This window comes from Mastigoproctus giganteus, chromosome 1, assembly GCF_048544385.1.
Source record: "Mastigoproctus giganteus isolate SK-2022 chromosome 1, ASM4854438v1, whole genome shotgun sequence".
NCBI classification, from domain to species: Eukaryota; Metazoa; Arthropoda; class Arachnida; order Uropygi; family Thelyphonidae; genus Mastigoproctus; species Mastigoproctus giganteus.
Genome location: NC_143575.1, coordinates 90115165 through 90135220, shown reverse-complemented (window position 1 = coordinate 90135220; position 20056 = coordinate 90115165). Strand labels below are relative to the sequence as shown.

Here is a 20056-nt window from a genome sequence, read left to right as displayed (position 1 = left end):
TTGGAAAAAACTTGCACTAGTGTTGTGGAAATGGGTAGTTTGAATAAATTTAACCCAGTTGCAGATTACCTGACAGGTGCCAAAATGTTTGTTTATTTTTGGAAAATGTTTTGAATTCTGCTTAAACAGTGTCAGTATTTCATCTTTTCTTAATTAACTGCACTACTTATTGCTTTAAGATTTAACCCAGCAGTGGTGGCAGTGCACCTCACAGGTGTTTCTAGAAAATGTTCTTGCATTAACTGTTAGTCAATGATTAAAATTTTGAAATTTTTTTCCTACCTTCCTAAATGTAGCCAAACTTCTATTACAATAGTTTCTGAAGTGATTTTTCTCATATTTTCTTATATAAATTGGATGCGAGAACCTGGCAGGTACCATGTCACTGTTTTTGCAACTATTTGGATTTTGTTTTAAGAGTAGCATCACACCAGACAAGTGCTGGTGTTATGTTAGTTTAAAGTTTTGGGCTACTTGTTTTTTCCTTTCTCACTAGGTCAATAAACATCCACTTTCTTAACCCAGTTTTTTGAAAGATTTGTTATTGTTTTCACAGCATAAAGATGATAACACAAACTCCAGTATTCTCTCAAAATGGCCATTACTCTGCAGGAAGCAATAAACCTAATTTCAAATTTCACCTGCTGTGAAGGGCACAGCAGGTGAACCCATCAGGAACCTACCAGGATATATATTTTTTGTCTTTAAGAGCCCCACAAACCATCTGCTCTGTTATCCAATCCAGCTGTAATGGTTATTGACAACTAAAATAAACGTTCCGCATTTACTCAATTAGGTAATAGTAGTAATGGCTACTACTACTAATCTAATCTAGTAGTAATAGTAGAAAGCAAGCTTATATAGCATCACACACACACACACACACACACACACACACACACACACACACACACACACACACACACACACTTCACTCTGTATTGTCCAAGAATTTATTCAACCCATCCAACCACCTGCTGGCAGAAGGCAAGTTTCTGCACACCTATCCTGCAATCCTTCTTATGCCCCCTCATGTATAGTCTCAGCAAATGGAAGGATACCATTAACATTCAGCTTACTCAATTCAATCAAAGTTTAAACACCTCAATCAGATCTCCCTGCAGGTGCCTGGTTTCAAGATGCTGCAATTTGCAGAACTGGAGCCTTTCTAGGTAAGAGCACCCTTTTGTTCCTTCACCAGTCTGGCTGCCCCTCTCAGCACCCATTCCAACAGATCTACACCCCTTCTTAAAGTGAGGCCTTCAGACCTGTATACAGTACTCAAGATGTGGCCTAACCATGGCCCTATACAAAGGGATAATCACGTTCTTATCTCTGCTGGCAAAGTTTCTGAATATCATTGATGAAATCCCATGAATTGTCCTGGCAGCATGTCTGTACTGATCAGAGAATTTTATGTCTGACTGCACAATTGCCCCCAAGACTTTTTCATTCTCCAGTACACACTGAGTGTGCCGACCGGGCTAGCCGAGTGGGTAAAGTACCTGCCCGGCAACCCAAAGGTCGCGGGTTCGATTCCCGCCTCGGGCTTGGATCAAAGTACTGCAAAAACCTTGGGAGGTGCAATATGGCCACAGAAGCCGATGCGCCAACAACTACCAAATCAAAAAAAAAAAAACACACTGAGTGTAGTTGTTGCTCTGGAGTTACTGCTACCAGTAACAAATTTAAGTTACTGCACATATGCAGTAACTTAAATTTGGCATTGTTAAACTTCAAATGCCAATTCCTTAGCCCATTAATCCAGTTTTCCTAGATGTTTCCTAGGTTGGCAGGGTGAGCTACCTGCAGTAGCTCACCCTGCCAACCTTTGTATCATCTGCAAACTTAGACATTAAGCCTAATATACCTTGATAAATATTGAAAACAACAGTGGACTCAGCACTGAACCTTGAGAAACTTCATTAATAACATTAGTAGTCCACTTAACTGCCCCTTTATGCATAGCAGTAACTTGCCCTTAGTGCAACATTGCTCTAGTTTGTACAGCTTTCTTTTATGTGCAACAGTATTAAACGGCTTCCTGAAGTCCAAATATATGATGTCAAGATTATTTTTTGCATCTATTTCCTTGGTCACTGCATCATAGTAACCTATCAGATTGATTAGACAATCCACCCCCCTGGAATAATCCATGCTGTGATTGCGGTATAATTGCCTGCCTGTCCAAATGGTCCTGCATTACTTCTTTAACCAGTGTTTCCATTATTTTCCCTGTAATGGATGTTAAGCTAACAGGTCTGTAATTATTCATGTTGCCTTTTGATCCCCCTTTATGAATTGATATGTTTGCACATCTCCAATCCATAGTGACCTCCCCTAACTCCAAGGATGCTCTCATAAGTATGGTAAAGGGTTTGCTTACCTCCTTTGCTATCTCCCTTAATATAATGGATAGATTGCATACACCCCAGGTGCATATTTTATGCCTATCCTCAACAGTTTCTCCTCCACTTTCCTTTCAGTTATCACAAAGTTATTTAGTTCCTCGTTAGAGTTTGATAAACTTCTGGCATCCCGTTCCTCATGCAAAATACGCGTTCAATTTGTTTGCAACCTGAGCAGGATCATCAACAGTTAACCGATGGACATCAAGTAGCCCAATGTGGTTCAACCCCATCCTTCTACTGTTAATATAAGCATAGAAGTATTTGCTGTTTTTCTTTGTATTCTTTGCCAGAGACTTCTCATAATCTGCCTTAGATTGCCTAACCTCTTTTGTGGCTTGATTACAAACTAATTTATATCTATAATAGGCTTTTGTATCACCTGCTAATTTATATGCATCCCATGCACTTTTTTTCTCTGCCATGTGTCTCAATAGTTCATCTGACATCCATTTAAGTGTAAGCCTTGAACAGTATTTCTTCTTTGGTATGAAAAGCCTAATACCATACCTTCTTTGATTACTTCTCTGAATACTTCCCATTTAGAATTTGCTGTTGGTAACATCATCAGTTGTTCCCATTGCACACAATTTAAAAACTGTCTGATGAAAGCAAAAGTCTTTGTCTTTAATTAAATTCCACATTAATACACTGTGATCGCTGCCACCCATTGGGTCCTTTTTTTTTTTCTACAGATCCTTAATGCACGAAGAATCACTGCTGATAACCCTCTCAAGAGCATTGCTTCCTCTTGCTGCCTCCCTAACATGCTATTGTAGAAAACAGTCATCCAAGAAATTGACACAAGTCTTGCTAGTGGGTAATAACTCTTGCTAATGCTCCTAGCATTAGTGTGCAAGTATACATGTGCATCTGGGGAGTGTATGGGCAGTCTAGGCAAATTCCAATCAATATCTGGAAAATTAAAATCCCCCATTATGAGACATTGATTTGCTGGCCCACTCTATTTCCCTGTATAGCTGTTTGGTATGTTCATCATAGTCATTAGGCCTGTAACACACTCCTACTCTGAATTTTGTTTTCCCAGTATCACACCAAACTGGCTCAATGTTGCACTGTCCCCCAAGTCAAGTGGATGTACTGCTTAGATTCTTCCTAACTAAGAGCATAACCTCTCCACCTTGCCTATCCTGTCTGTCCTTACTGTATACATTGTAATCCCCATATTCAAATTCAGCATCACTTATATCTGAGTGAAACCACATCTCTGCTATTCCTACAATGTCTGCATTCTATGACTTAATCAGTAATTCAAATTCATCAAATTTACTTAGTGTTCCTACTATTAGTGTGCATGCAAGTATACATGCACGTGTTCTTACTCTTAGTTACCCTAACACAGCCCATGTATGTTACCATTAGCATTAGTAGAGGCATTTGATGCAAGAAAGCAAGCTTATGCAGCATCAGCCAAAAAAAAAAAAAAAAAAAATACACTTCCACATCACCCCTCTGTTCGTTCAAAATACCTGTCCAGCTGAGCCTTAAACTTATTTAGGCTATCAACCTCCACCACAAGGGATGGAAATCTGTTCCACCTACCAACCACCCGCTGGCTAAAGGCAAATTTCCGCACGTCTATCCTACATCTGTCTTTCCTCAATTTGAATTTATGCCCTCTCAGGTGATTTTTCTGAGCTAGAGGAAGAATCCCATCAGCATTGAGCATGCTCAAACCATTCACGGCTTTATACACCTCTATCAGATCACCTCGCTGGTGCCTAGTCTCCAGACACTGTAATTTGCAAAACTTAAGCCTTTCTTCATAAGAGCACCCCTTTGTTCCATTCACTAATCTTGTTGCCCTTCTCTGTACTCGTTCCAGCAGCTCTACATCCTTCTTGAAATGAGGCCTCCAGACCTGTATACAGTACTCTAGGTGTGGCCTGACCATTGCCTTATACAATGGAATAATCACCTCCTTATCCCTGCTGGAAAAATTCCTGTATATCATTGACAATACTCCATGAGCTACTCTTACAGCCCGTCTGCACTGCTCAGAGAACTTCATATCTGCCTGCACAGCCACCCCCAAGTCCCTTTCATTCTCTACCACTGTCAGTGTAGTACCACAGAGTTGATACGTTGCTCTGGGGTTGCTGTTTCCCATGTGTAGTACTTTACATTTGTCAATGTTAAACTTCATTTGCCACCTCTCAGCCCATCTGCTCAACCTTTCCAGATCCTGTTGCAGCAGCATAGTGTCAGTAGTGTCCTTGACAACCCTGCCAACCTTTGTATCGTCTGCAAACTTGGACATTAAGTTTGATATACCATCATCAATATCATTTATAAATACAGAAAACAATAATGGACCCAACACTGAGCCCTGAGGGACTCCACTAATAACATTAGTCCACGATGAGCAGTGTCCATTGATTACCACTCTCTGTCTTCTCCCCCTCAACCACCCCTTTATCCATAGCAGCAATTTGCCTCCAATGTCACACTGCTCCAATTTGTGTAGCAGTCTTCCATGTGCAACAGTATCAAAAGCCTTTCTAAGATCCAAGTATATAATATCAAAGTTATTCCCTGCATCCAGTTCTTTTGTGACTGCATCATAGTATCCAATCAAGTTGGTCAGGCAAGACTTCCCCTTAACAAAACCATGCTGTGTCTGAGCTATAACTGAAGTCTTGTCTAAATGATCCTGCAGTGCTTCTTTAACCAGTGCCTCCATTAATTTTCCTGGAACAGAAGTTAAGCTCACAGGTCTATAATTACTTGTGTCAGCCTTTGATCCTCCTTTGTGAATTGGGGTCACATTTGCACATTTCCAGTCTATGGGTACCTCCCCTGAGTCCAAGGAAGCTCTCATAATTATGGCTAAGGGTTTGCTTACTTCCTTTGCTGCCTCCTTTAATATAACTGGATAGATCCCATCCACCCCGGGTGCCTTTCTTGTGTTTATCTTCAACAGTTTCTCCTCCACTTTACTCCCAGTTATTTCAAGATTCTGTAGCTTACTGCTAGAGTTGAATACACCTCTGGCATTCCCCTTGCTGAATAACTCCTCATGTGTGAATGTCGATGCAAAATATTCATTTAGTTTGTTAGCTACCTGAGCAGGATCATCAACAGTTGACCCATCAATATCAAGTGGACCAATCTGATTCATCCCCTTCCTTCTAGAGTTTACATAAGTAAAGAACTCTTGGCTGTTTTTCTTTGCATCCCTTGCCAAGGATTTCTCGTAATCTGCCTTCGCCTGCCTAACCTCCTTTGTAACTTGGTTGCATATCAACTTGTATCTATCATAGGCTTCTGTGTCATGTGTTAATTTGTAAGTATCCCATGCATTTTTCTTCTCTGCCATATGCCTCATTAGTTCATCTGACATCCATTTTGGCCTAAACCTTGAACAATATTTCTTAGTTGGTATGTAAAGCCTAGTAGCTTCCAAGATAAGTTCTTTGAATGCTTCCAATTTTGAATTTGCTGTTGGTAACATCATCAGTTGGTCCCACTGTATAGAATTTAAATACTGTCTCAGTCCATCGTAGTCGCCTTTACGGAAGCAATAACCCTTCCCTTTACCCCTAATGGTAGTTACCTCTTTGAGTAAATCCCACTTCAGCACACTGTGATCACTGCCACCTAGTGGTTCTTTTATCTGCAGATTCTTAATGCATGAAGAATCACTGCTGATAATCAAATCAAGAGTATTACTCCCTCTAGTTGCCTCCCGAACATGCTGATGTAGAAAACAATCATCCAATAAATCCACAAAAGCCCTGCTAGTGTGTGAGTAACCAGCCCCCAAATTCCAGTCAATATCTGGGAAATTAAAATCTCCCATTATAAGACTCTCTGATTTACTGGCCCACTCTATTTCCCTGTACAGTTCCTTATTATACTCATCAGAGTCATTAGGCCTATAGCACACTCCTACTCTCAATTTTGATCGCCCAATGCTTATGTCACACCAAACTGACTCAACACTGCACTGTCCGGCGATGTCGACTGGCTTCACTTCCTTGGTTTTTATGTGTTTCTTAACTAATAGCATAACCCCTCCCCCCTTCCTATACTGTCTATCCTTTCTGTAGACGTTGTACTCCCCAAATTGCAGTTCTGCATCCCTTATATCTGTGTGACACCACATCTCTGATATCCCAACAATATCTGCCTTTGATGTTTTGAGCAATACCTCTAATTCATCAAATTTATTTACTAAACTCCTAGCATTGGTGTACACGCAAGTATACACCTGCACCTGTTTCTATTCTTAGCTACCCTAACACAACCCATGTGTTTACTTGTACCGCAATGGCTCGCAGCAGGCTGTGAAATACCATGCATCTTGTTTTTCAGGCTTCTGCTCATTCTAATAGAAGCAGTGCAAGAACCTCTTTCACCTCTGCCAGTGGCTACTGTCAATCTATTGGTCTTTGTGGCGCCTCCGTAGCCAGGTGGGAAGGAGCAGCAGTGCGTAGCACACGCTTCTTGATTAGACCGGGGTTCGAGCCCGTCACCACCAAATACGGAGCATGCGGAGAGGTCAGGGAATGACCACCGCACCGGAGCAATATGGCCTTAGTTGCTAATGCTCCTAAAAACCAAATAACAACAACAACAACTATTGGTCTTTGTCTCCCCCCAAGCTAGCAGTTTTCCGACCCACCTAACACTGCCTCGATAGCATCAGCAAATATTCTTGCACCCTTTCTATTTAAGTGTATCCCATCCCTGTAGAAGCAATCTCTCCTGTTAACAAGTACAGTCCAGGCTGAAAAAATTTGTTCTATGATGACCCACGGCAGGGCCTGAAATCCTGGACATCGTTATCCATATAAATACTCTAGACAAAATATATGAATTTAAGATTTCTTTTCGGTCTTCTTGAGAAGCAGAACAGCTTGGATATTGAGCAATAGTTACTCCCGAAAGTAGTCTATTTCAGCCAATTCTAAATGGGAAGCATTCAGGGAAGTAATCAAAGAAGCTACTGGCCTTTTCATACAAACTGTGGCCAACTGAAAATGGTGGGGAATGATCTGACTGTTCTTGTTATAACGGGCAGCATTCCCTGCATGTTCCAATACTTGCATAGCTAAGTATTCCAAGACAGCAGTGAGGTACATTGGTGCATAAGCCCCTACATGTTCCACATAGTTTCTCTTCTGCAATAAATGATGAATATGCCCTGGAAACTGCAAACCAGAAAGACTTGACCTAGTCTTACTTTTTGCCTTAGCTTTACCTCCCTTACCACGGGCAGACATGATTTCTCAAAAAAATTAAAACTGATGGAATAAAACACGTAAAATATCTTTGCTCTCCAGGCTGTTGCATATACCAATAGTAGCAATGCAAGAGTCGCTTTCACTTCTGCTTACGGCTCTAGTTAAACTATCAGTCTGTGTATCCTCCCCAGTAGTTTTTTGACCCACCATCACTGACTTGATAGCATCAGCAAATATTTCTGCACCCTTTCTATTCAAGTGTATCCCATCCCTGTAGAAACAATCTCTCCTGTTAACAAGCACGACCTGCTTAGAAAGATTCTATCCCACAAGCATTGCACAATCTCTCCAGGGCTGAACTGATTGACAAGACTCTTGTCATATACTTCCTCCTGTCATGTCTGGGCAGAATTGCACACACTTTCAAATTTAGCCCTCACTTGCAACTTTTTATCAACATTGCCCTGTACTTGTTAAGTAAGTCTAGCTCTCCTATGCTTAATATCATTAGTGCTAACGTGTACAATAGTACCATTTGTGTCCTTAAAAAAATGATATCTGCTCTACAAAGTTATCTTATCTACTTTTGCTGCTGACAGGCATTTCCTATTTTGCCTATCCTACTTGCACAGCGTATTTCCCGTTTTCCTGCCAAGAGAACAAGAGTGAGCTCTGGCATTGAGTTGGGCAGCTGAGAGCTTGATGCCCCCCCCCCCACCATTTAAATTCATTTAATAGCATCTACCCTACTCTTAAAATTCTCATAAATGCCCACCAGAATGCCGAGTTGGTGCCTAATTTCTTAACACTCTGCACTTAACATGCACAAATACATCCTCCTTGGTTGGATCATGCCCTGTTCCAGAAAATCTGCAAACATTTCACAAGTTGCGCATTTTTTTTTTTTTTTGGTTGTGATGTGTTGAAGAATCTCCCCCCCGAGTCACAGCACTCCCACTACTTTGTGACCACTGCTTTGCTTGTCTAGTCTGGGGCATGATTTTTGGTTAAATACAATTTAATTGATTAACGATTAAAAATTAATAAGATTAATAAATTTAACTGATTAATTGACAATACTACACTAAGCTAATAGATTCCTAAGTGCAGTGATACATATTATGCTATTTAGTTTTACGTTATACCTTATGCCATCAAGTTCAAGATATATGTTGCACTATACTATAATGATCGCAGTGTTAAATTCGTTATATTCTTGCTAAAAAGTAAAAAATCCTTAGCTAAACACAAAAAAGATATGCCTAACAAGTGAATAGAACCTTTGAGGTACTTATTTATCACAATTAAAACTCTCCTATTCCTCTGCACTACTCGTTACTTGCTACGATATTTGCACAAAAACACTGATACAATAGTGGTATGAACAGTTATACAAAATCACTAGGTAAATTTAAAAATAAGCTAACGAACATGACTATATAGAAACCAGAAAGCATTCTATTTCACTGACAACTTCTGACAAGGAAATGTTTTCCTTGCAGCTCCTATTAACATATTAAATTGTTAACATATTAACAATTTAATGTTAATTAATCAAAAATATGTAGAAATTTTCAAAAACTTATCTGTTTCCACAAGCTCAAATTATCTGCATCCTCTGGGATATATCTGTGGTGACTGCAGTGGTTGGAGCTCCAAGACTGCCAATTTTTGTGATTGAAATACATCCATTTTTAAACATTCTAAACAACTTATGAGTTGTACTATGTGCAAGTGGAGATTCACCATAAGCCTCTTTTAGCATTTCATATGCTTTAGCTGATATTTTCTTGAAATGGAAACAAAATGTGAGAGCAGCATATTGTTCCTCATGTGTCATGTCCATTGTTACGTAGGCAAAACTGAACAGGCATAAACTTGACCGACTGCCAAGGTCACACTTTGCACACGTGTCAACTCCGAAATTGTTATGTAATGCAGTTCGGTTTGTCTTAAATTTCGTAATTCAGCCAGAGATAGCAAGCAGTATGGTTGTTAGGTTATTGGATTGGTTGAATGGTTATTGGATTAACAACTAATGAAATCAACTTCATCCTCACTAACAGAAGATATATCGTGAATAGTGTTACCAACCTGAACAATGTAAAATGTTGGAAGTGATCACAGAATGGTAAGATGTACACTTGATATAGATGTAAGAAAAGAAAGGAAAAACCTCACTCTAATAAATAATACGAAGGTCTTTGTGATAACAGAAGAGAAAAACCAGTATGTGCTTGAACTTAAGAACAAGTTTGAGCTTCTGCAGACGGTCAGGACCAAGATATCAATGAGGAATATTACAACTTTCTGAAATTGATAAAGCCCAAGAAACCTATAGGTAAAAAGAAATCCAAAGAAGAAAAAATCAGTCAAGAAACACTTGTCATGATGAACCAAAGATGACAAATGAAGAGCAAGATAAACACTGACAAGGAGAAAATTGAGTATACTGAGTTATGCAAAGCCATTAGAAAGAGACTCAGAGAGGACATAAGAAGATTTAACACAAGAAAAGTAAAACAGGCATTAAGGGAAAAACAAAGGACTTAAATCGGCAGCCATGAGCAGTAATACAGAAAGACAAATGATACTGAAACTGAAGAATAGCGATGGTGTACTTATAAATAGCAGAGAAGGCATAATTCAAATAGCAGAAGACTACTATAGAGAATTATACAAGGAACGTGGGAATGATGCCAGCAGCTGGTAAGATGGATTGCAAATTAGTAACATGTACGACATAACTGATATCCTCCCTGATGAGGTAGAACATGAATTGAAGAAAATGAAGAATCAGAAAACCCCAGGGGAAAATTAAGTTACTGTACAGTTGTTAAAATTGGGAGGAAGGGACATGGCACAAAAACTAGCAAGACTCTTCACAAAATGCATTAGAAAAGGTGTGATGCCTAAGGAGTGGAATAATGCAATCATAGTTTTGCTGCATAAGAAAGGAGATAAATCAGAAATTGGAAATTATAGACCAATTAGCTTGTTATCTCACATCTACAAGTTGTTCACAAGGGTCATTACTAACAGATTAGAAAGAATACTTGATGAGAATCAACCGAAAGAGCAAGCTGGCTTTAGGACAGAATTCTCAACTGCGGTTCACCTTCACGTAATATCACAGCTAATGAAGAAAGTAAATGGATATAAAACACCACTATGCCTGGCATTTGTGGATTATGAAAAGGCATTTGACTCCATTCAGCATAAGGCAATGTTTCGGGTACTGGAAAGACAAGACGTAGATACCCCATATATTATGATTTTGAAGAAAGTATATGAGAATTCTACCTCCTTTATTAGACTAGACAATGACAGTATTAAATTTAAAATGGAGAAAGTAGTTCGAAAAGGAGACACATCTCCAAAGTTGTTTACTGCTGCCCTTGAGGAAGCTTTCAGATTAGACTGGTTGGACAGACAACTTTTTACTCTATGTCAAGATTAGACTGGTCGCAGAAAGGAGTCAATGTGAACGGAGAGTACCTAAACCATTTACAATTTGCAGATGACATTGTGGTCATAAGCCACGATTTCAAAGAATTAGAGGAAAATCTTAATCAGTTTTGCAGAATTAGTAAGAATTTTGGACTAAAGATGAATATGGCTAAAACAAAAGTAATCATGAACAAGTATGCCATAGAAAGGGATATAATGATTGAAGGAACAATAATTGAACAGGTGGAGTCATATACTTATCTGGGACAAGTCATTAGCTGTAATAATGATAAATGGCTGTAAGTCAAGAGAAGGATAAATTTTGGATGGGTAGCGTTTAGGAAATATAATCACATACTGAGGAGCAATATCCCAACTTGTCTGAAACGTAAAATAATGAACCAATGTATACTACCCACCATGACTTATGGAAGTGAAACTTGGGCACTCACCAAAAGAATGGAAGAGAAGCTGAGAACTACACAGCGAAGAATGGAATGAATTGTATTGGGAATCAGACTATTAGATAAGAAGAGAAATACATGGATTAGGCAGCAAACTCAAGTAAAGGACATCCTTATCAAAACTAAAGAACAAAAATGGTCTTGGGCAGGACACATAGTTTGAAGATACGACAGATGGACTAAAAGAATAACAGAAAGGACATTCTTATCAAAATTAAAGAACTTTTTTTCTTTTTTTTTTTTTGTTAGTTGCTGGTGCATCGGCTTCTGTGGCCATATTGCACCTCCCAAGGTTTTTGCATTTTCTACTCTGATCCAAGCTCTAGGCGGGATTCGAACCTGCGACCTTTGGTTTCCAGGCAGGCAGGCATTTTATCCACCCAGCTAGCCCAGTCGGCACTAAAGAACTAAAATGGTCTTGGGCAGGACACAGCTCGAAAACATGATGACAGATGAACTAAGAGAATAACAGAATGGTACCAAAGAGGAGCTAGAAGAAAATCTGGAAGACAACAACGGAGTTGGACAGATCAGATGAAATTCAAGAGTTTGTGGGTAGTAAATGGATGGCCATTGCACAAAATAGGAAAAAAAACTGAAAAGTTGCTGGAGAGGCCTTCATCCTGCAGTGGATTGAAAATGGCTGATGATGATGGTTGTTAGTGAAAAATTATGTTCATTCTTTATCAAATGGTCCTCATTGTATAATTTAATACAAATAGATATAACTGCTCATAAGAGGTTACAGTTAATGTATCCAAAAATTTGAAAATTATGTACACTTAAATTTTATGAAAGCAAGACCATGTGATACAACCTTATCTTTTAGTGCTTAATAAATATTTAAATATTAGTAATGAACTAAATAAAAAAAAAAAAAAAAAAAAAAATTGTCACATTTTGTTACAATTCATGTGTTTGATTTTCATATGTCAGGGTAGCTATGAGGTGGGGTTTATGCAGCAGTTCTTTTTTAGGATGGGAGCAATCAGTGCACAGTGGATATAGTATTAGCAATGGCAAATGATACAAGAAAGCAAACTTATACAGCATCAGGCAAAAAAAATAAAATCCTACATCACCTGTCTTACCCTTCTAATAATTTGCCTAGTTCCTCAAATTTATCCATACTACCTATTTCCGCAACGCCAGATGGAAGCCAACAATCAACTACCTGCTGGCTGAAAGCAGATTTCCATGCATTCATCATTGCAAAGACAATCAGTGATTGTCTTTGCAAGTTACAGTTGTGAATTACAAGCTCCAAAAAAACAAGTGTTTTAACCTTTTATTTACTTGATTGTCATATTATATTGTACTTTATAAATAGCTTTATAGTTGGGCACCTCCATAGCCAGGTGTGCAGTAGCAGCAGTGCGTAGCACATGCTTCCTGATTAGACCTGGATTCGAGCCAGTGACCATAAATACGGAGGATGCAGAAGGTCAAGGAATGACCCCTTAGCCGACCGGGCTAGCCGAGTGGGTAAAGTACCTGCCCGGCAACCCAAAGGTCGCGGGTTCGATTCCCGCCTCGGGCTTGGATCAAAGTACTGCAAAAACCTTGGGAGGTGCAATATGGCCACAGAAGCCGATGCGCCAACAACTACCAAATCAAAAAAAAAAAAAAAAAAGGAATGACCACCGCATATCCCCAGCCCAGATAAAGGGTGAGGAAGGGCATCCGGCCGTAAAAATTTCATGCTAAAACAGTAAAAACGTTGACCTCATATATATATATAATAGGAAAAAGGTGAGGACAAAAAAAAAAAATAAATAAATAACTTTATAATTCTAGTTACGTTCGCTATTTTTAATTTAGAGTTTTGAGTTTTTGTAGGTTACTACATAATATACGTAAAACCATTGTTTCATTTGAATCTTGCACCATTGATTTCATTAGAGTGAGTGGTAGGGAATTCAAATTTTTATTTGTGGTAAATAGGTAGCTCTAACACAAAACTAGATAGTGTAATGTGCATCATTATATTTAGGAATCGATTAGATAGTGTAGTATTGATAATTAATTAAATTATTAATCTTATTAATTTTCATTGTTAATTTCAATATCATGCCCCAGACTAGAGCAGCATAGCAACAGGCACAAAGTAGCAGGAGTGCTGTGACTCAGGGTAAACCAGGGTGGGGGATTCTCCAATGCATCACTAAAAAAATGGGCAACTTGTGAAATGTTTTTGGAACTATCTCGAACAGGACATGATCTAGCCAAAGAGGATGTCTTTGTGTCTGCTAGGTGCAGAGAGTGTCAAGAAATTAGGCTCCAACTCAGCGTTCTGATGGTTGCTTATGAGAGTTTGAAGAATCGGGTAGATGCCCTTGAAAGTATTACAATGGGGGATCCATCAAGCTCTCAGCTGTCCAACTTAACACCAAGCTCACTCTTTGTACATCAGGCAACACAGTGGCAATCTCCAGGGCAGAATGTGCTGGTCCCACAGGAGTTAGTTATTGTGGGTAATGTATTGTGCAAAAAGGATAGGTGGAATAGGACCAGGATATGTCTGCCAGCGGCAAAAGTTGATGTTGTAGGGCAGATATCATCTTTTAAGGGCACAAAGGGTGGTATTGTTGTACACATTGGCACTAATGACATTAAGAGTAGGAGATCTGCGGATTTGCTTAACAAATATACTGTATTTTTCCCCTGTATAAGACGCACCTTTTTTCGAAAAATTTGGGGTCTAAAAACTGGGTGCGTCTTATACAGTGGTTATAGATTTTTTTTTTTACTTGCATTTCCCGCTTTTTCGCACTTGTTTTCTTTGCGCTCATTCTTTTGCACTTGTTACCAGTATATTAGGTTACGTTTTGCCACGTTCTGTCTAGAAATGGCTCAGAAAAGATTTTTGTACAGTGCTGAATTCAAGTTAAAAGTGATCCAGTTTGCAAAAGTGAATGGAAATTGTGCTGCTGAACGTAAGTTTGGTCCTCCTCCAACTGAGAAAACAATCAGAGACTGGCTATGGGAAGAAGAAACCCTACTGAAAACGCCACGGTAGAAGGCCATTAGAGGCAAGTCAGCAAAATGGCCTAATTTAGAGAGGGAATTGAAGATATAGATTGAGGAGCAAATGGCAATTGGAATTCCTGTGTCCACAAAGATGGTTCAGCATGAGGCAAGAAGAATTGCTGATGAAAAAGAAGTTACTGATTTCAAAGGAGGACACAATTGGTGCTTCAGGTTCATGAAGTGGAATGGACTAAGCATGCGTACCGCACCAGACTTGCCCAAAAGATGCCTGAAAGCTATGAGCAGAAGGTCCTTGAATTTCATCATTTTGTCATTCAATGTTGGAAGACATCAGTTTGAGTTGGGACAGATTGCAAATATGGACAAAGTTCCCCTTCAATTTGATGTCCCAAGTAACAGAACTGTTGATAAGAAGGGGGTGAAAACTGTAACTGTGAAGAAAAGTGGACATGAAAAGAGCCATTATGCAGTTGTTCTAGCTTGTTGTGCCGATGGAACCAAGCTGCCTCCTATGCTGATTTTCAAACGCAAAACAATGCCAAAAGAAGACATTCCTCAAGGAGTGATTGTCCACATCCATGACAAGGGTTGGATGGATCAGGATGGGATGAAGATCTGGTTTGAGAAAGTTTGGAGCAGGAGACCAGGTGGGCTCTTACACAAATCTGCCCTGTTGGTGCTTGATCAGTTCAGGGCACACAACAAAAAATACAAAGAAGATTGCTGCAGAGCAAAAAAAAAAAACTTGCCGTCATACCTTGACATCCCAGCTCCAACCACTTGATGTCAGCATTAACAAACCCTTCAAAGCTAACAGGAGAGATGAATGGAACCAATGGATGAAGTCTTCTAGGGACAATTTGACACCAGCAGGAAGAGTGAAGAAACCAACTATAGGAGAAGTTTGTACCTGGGTGAAGAGATCCTGGGATAATATCAAGCTTGAGATCATTGTCAAGTCATTTAAGAAGTATGGCATTTCAAATGCCATAGATGGAACTGAGGACGAGGCAATATATGAAGACAGTGATTCGTCATCAGACACAGATGAGGACAAGCTAATGGATGGGAGTTTTGACAGTGATGAGTTGTATGAATTTTATGATGAATAAAACTTGAGTTCAATAACTTTATGTAATACATTTTTTTTCAAATTTCGGGCCCGAAAATTAAGGTGTCTTTATACATGGGGAAATATGGTAGGTCAATACTGAAAAAAGTCATGAGGTTAAATTTGAAAGTGCCTGCAATTCTGCCCAGACATGATAGGAGGGAGTATATGATGAAAGACTTGCCATTCAATTCGGCCCTGGAGGGATTGTGCAAGGCTCGTGGGGTAGAATTTTTCTCAGCGTGGGCTGTGCTTGTTAACAGGAGAGACTGCTTCTACAGGAATGGCAGTTCTTCCCAGAAAAATTTACCCGCTGGGTGGCATTATGAAGTAATGCCATCTGGCCATAAAAACTAAGAACAGTCCTACAGTTCTTAGTTTTTTATTCATTAATTCAGTGATCATTGTATTTATTATGTCTTATTATTATATATCTTAATCTGATATGTATTTGTATATAGAATTCTTTAAGGTACTTTCTTTTTTTTCTTTTTTTTTTTTTTCTTCTCTCTCTCTCTCTGGCATTCCCAGTCTGTGCCACTGGGAATTGGATCCTTTTTTTTAATTTATTTATTTATTTATATATTATTTTTATTTATATTACAGTAATACCCCAACTTACGCAAACTCGAAGTTACGTGGTTCTTGATTTTTTCTTTTGGCAACACTGCTGCCCACTATCTTCAAGGTCGTTTTTCATATGCTATCGATATACAGTGCGACGGCAGAGAGTGAGAGCGAAAGATGAACAAAATTCAACTTTGCTGCCACGTGAGCTGCACACATATACAAGAATTTTCATTCCAACTGTCATATTTATATGTGTGCGTTCGAATTTGTGCTCAACTTTTGTCGGAAATTACATCGTTTTCACGAATAAAAAAACTTTCCAGTCTTTAAGGTTTCCAAAGACCGATTGACAATGATGGTCGGCAGGAATGCATCTGGTGACTGCAAGTTAAAACCTCTCTTAATATATCGCTCCGAAAACCCAAGAATTTTAAAAAATATATCTAAAATTAGCTTACCAGTGATTTGGAAATCAAATCATAAAGCTTGGGTGACAGCTTCCGTTTTTGAGGACTGGTTTGGTCACCACTTCATACCCGAAGTCGAACATTATTGCAAGTCTAAACAAATTCCATTTAAATTGATCCTTCTTATTAACAATGCACCCGGTCACCCTCCTGCCACCCTAATTAATTTCGGCTGACGTGTGAAAGTTGTGTTTTTGCCTCCAAACACAACCAGCTTGCTTCAACCGATGGACCAGGGGGTCATCAAAACATTCAAGGCCTACTACACGAGGCGTTCGTTTGCACGTCTGAATGAAGCTATGAGACAAAATAGTGAGATATCTGTTAAAGACTTTTGGAAACAATTCAATGTTTTAGATGCCGTAAGAATCATTGAAGAATCTTGGGATGAAATTCACAAAAAAAACATTGAATGGTGGCTGGAAGAAACTTTGTCCATTTTTTTTCAAAAACGAGACGAAAACAACGCCAGAAACTGATCATGTCGCTCATATGATAGAAGAAGTTGTTAATCATGCCAGGCAATTAGATTTGGAAGTCAGTGGTGATGATGTCAACGAGCTGTTGGATTCACATAGTGAAGAGCTGACATTGAATGAGCTCATAGAGATGTGTGAGCAAAACGTCACTGAATTATCCGACACTTCAGACCCAGTTCCACCAGAAAAGCACATGACAATTGCAAGCTTGACAGAAGGTCTCAGCTCAATTGAAAAGGGCTTAAAAATTTTAGAAAACAGACTCCAATGAAGAACGCGTTATAGCTACAAAGCAAGGAATAAAAAATCATTAGCTTGCTACAAAGAAATTCTGCGTGAAAAAAAGAAGGCGCTGTGTCGTCAGATGAATTTGTTAGATTTTATGAAGCCATCGACATCGAAATAACTTTTTTTTTTACGTAACTCATTTATTTTTTTTAATACATAATATGTATAAATAACTGCAATTTTATTAAATATTTTTCTTTTAAACTAGTGTTTTTGTTAGTCCTTGGTCCCAATTAAACAAAATTTATATGTATTTATATGCAAAGTTGTACCCCGACTTACGCGAATTCAACTTAAGCGATTTTCATCGGACCCACCTATCGTGTAACTTCGGGGTATTATTGTATTTTTATTTATATAAATTTTTATTTAAATTATTTTATTTTATGTTAATTTTTCGCTCTACATTTTTTGGCATACTACTGGCTTATGTTTTATGTTGTTTTATTTTGAATTATCGGATATATATATATATATATACAGTGCTTTTTTTTTTGTAAAAAAATAGGTGCCAGTATTCATTCTTTGCTATCAGGAAAAATTGAAAATTAAAACAATATGAAAAGTACTCTAAAAATTTTTTTTTTCCTGATATTGTTACTTTCGTAGTAATGCTTTTGGAATAAGAACAACAAATTTAGTATATTAACAGTTTATTAAGTATAAATTAATTATTCAAGTATATATAGAAAAATAAGTAAAATGTAATTAAAATAAATAAATAAATCGGTCACTGAGTGCCGGGTGCTAAAGATGTTAAGTTTTCATCCGACACCCTATGCCGACTTCTTTTCTTCCTCTTTGTGTGTGTCAGTTGCTGAATGACGTTTCCGAAGCAGCCACGAATTGACATATTTTGCTGGATCAAAACGGGTCAGTGGTGGGCATACAATTTTAAGAAACAATAGTGAAGAAACTGTTTTTGTCCTCAATGAAGCTCTGGTTGGGCTGACAATCAGATTCATTTGTGAAAATCCTCGTTTACATTCACTCAATGAAATTGGTATCGTACTCAGAGCATCCATCAAATTCTTCCATTCTTCCGAAACCATCTTTTCATCCTTTCATTTGGTGCCGGATCACCCAAGGCAGACTGAGTCAAAAATTCTTACCAGGAAAAACTTGTAGTGGTCTCATATTAGTGTTTATGGCCAAAATCACACTGACCTCTGGCTCACTGGGTTTCCCTGGTAAGTTTTATGGGCAGCTAAAGATAGTGGAGGCTGGCTCTTTGTGCCGAGAATAGGCACTGGGAAGCAGCCTCCCTAGTGATTACTGCTTCCTGGTGACAAAGAGGCCATAACAACAAAACAACTTATATGCACACATTTGGCCTTTTTTACAGAGTCTGTTGCACCACAGAGTACATGTGGTGGAGTTGAACTGTAGTTCTTGTTCTACCTTAGAAACTACATATATGCATGTCCTTTTTGTATGCATTGTACTCCCTGTATTCAAATTCTGCCTACCTCAGGTTTGAGTGACACTATCTCCAATATCCCTGCATTGGCCACATTTTGTGACCATCAGTACTTCAAGTTCATCAAATTTATTTACTGAGCTCCTAGCATTGGTGTACAAGCAAGTATACATGCATTTGTTTGTATGGTTAGTAACCCTAACAGCCCACAAGGTGCCTCAGTAGGCCTTCCAATCCCAGACACCTTACTTTCTGGTCTGCCCATATTCCAATAAACAAGCACTTTCTCAAATGGAATCAGCTGGTGACCATAAATTTTGTTTAGATCACACTGCAAAACAGGAGTTCTAAATTAGTGGCTTATAATTTAAGTGATGGTCGCTGTTTCAACAAGTCAAATCAAAATATGAACATCCCAATTAGGATCTCCCCCCCCCCCAAATGTACTGTAAGTTTAGTTTATTTTGAATTGGACACCACTGTTCAAAATTGGTGGGACATATCATTTGATTTGCAGCCATTTTGAAAAAAAGATGGCAGATTAATCAGGATACCCTTTTGAATGCGTTGTAAATTTGGTTTGGATTAGACTATTATCCAGAGAAGTTATTGGAGCAAGATCGTATCTTAGGCACAAACATGATCCCACTTTCCAAGTTTAAATTTTGGAAGTGCTCTAAATATAATTAGTATTAGTATTTTAGAATTAGAATGGCCCAAATGATACAGTGAAGCAGACTTTTTCTGTATCTTCCAAAAAAAAAATTCTAGCTACATCCAATTTTAGCCTTGTCAACATATTAGGGAAAAAAAAACATTTACGCCTTGATCATTTAGACAATTATTATATTCATTAGCAAAATGTGTGTAACTTTACTATAGGAACCAATGGGTTAATCATTCGAAACTTACGAAAGAAGATTTCAACGTGAATTTGCTGTGTTATTTGGTTTGGCATTTTTCTCTTTTCATAAGTTTTAAAATGTGCATCTTAACTTAAAATACATTGATTATTGAATACATATTTGATTATTACCCTTGTATTTTGCAGCATTGGCTTGATGCAACTAAACTCATCAAGAAACAAGTAAAAAGTAAGTTTCACATTTACTTGATCATGGCCTTAGATGCTAGTAACTGTTTGTCAAGAGTGTAATTCATTATTATGAACTTGACACCAACACCATGATTAGTATTA

At 38.4% G+C, this 20056-nt stretch overlaps 1 protein-coding gene across 2 annotated transcripts in view; it reads left to right on the top strand.

Annotated features, from left to right (window-relative positions):
• The window catches only part of yrt (erythrocyte membrane protein band 4.1-like yurt), a 255318-nt gene that overhangs the window by 93312 nt on the left and 141950 nt on the right, over positions 1-20056 (top strand). For both annotated transcript variants that reach the window (XM_090380956.1, XM_090380954.1), the window contains exon 3: positions 19910-19952. In XM_090380956.1, coding sequence (XP_090237082.1) covers positions 19910-19952 — 43 coding nt within the window. The remainder of the gene's footprint in view (positions 1-19909; positions 19953-20056) is intronic.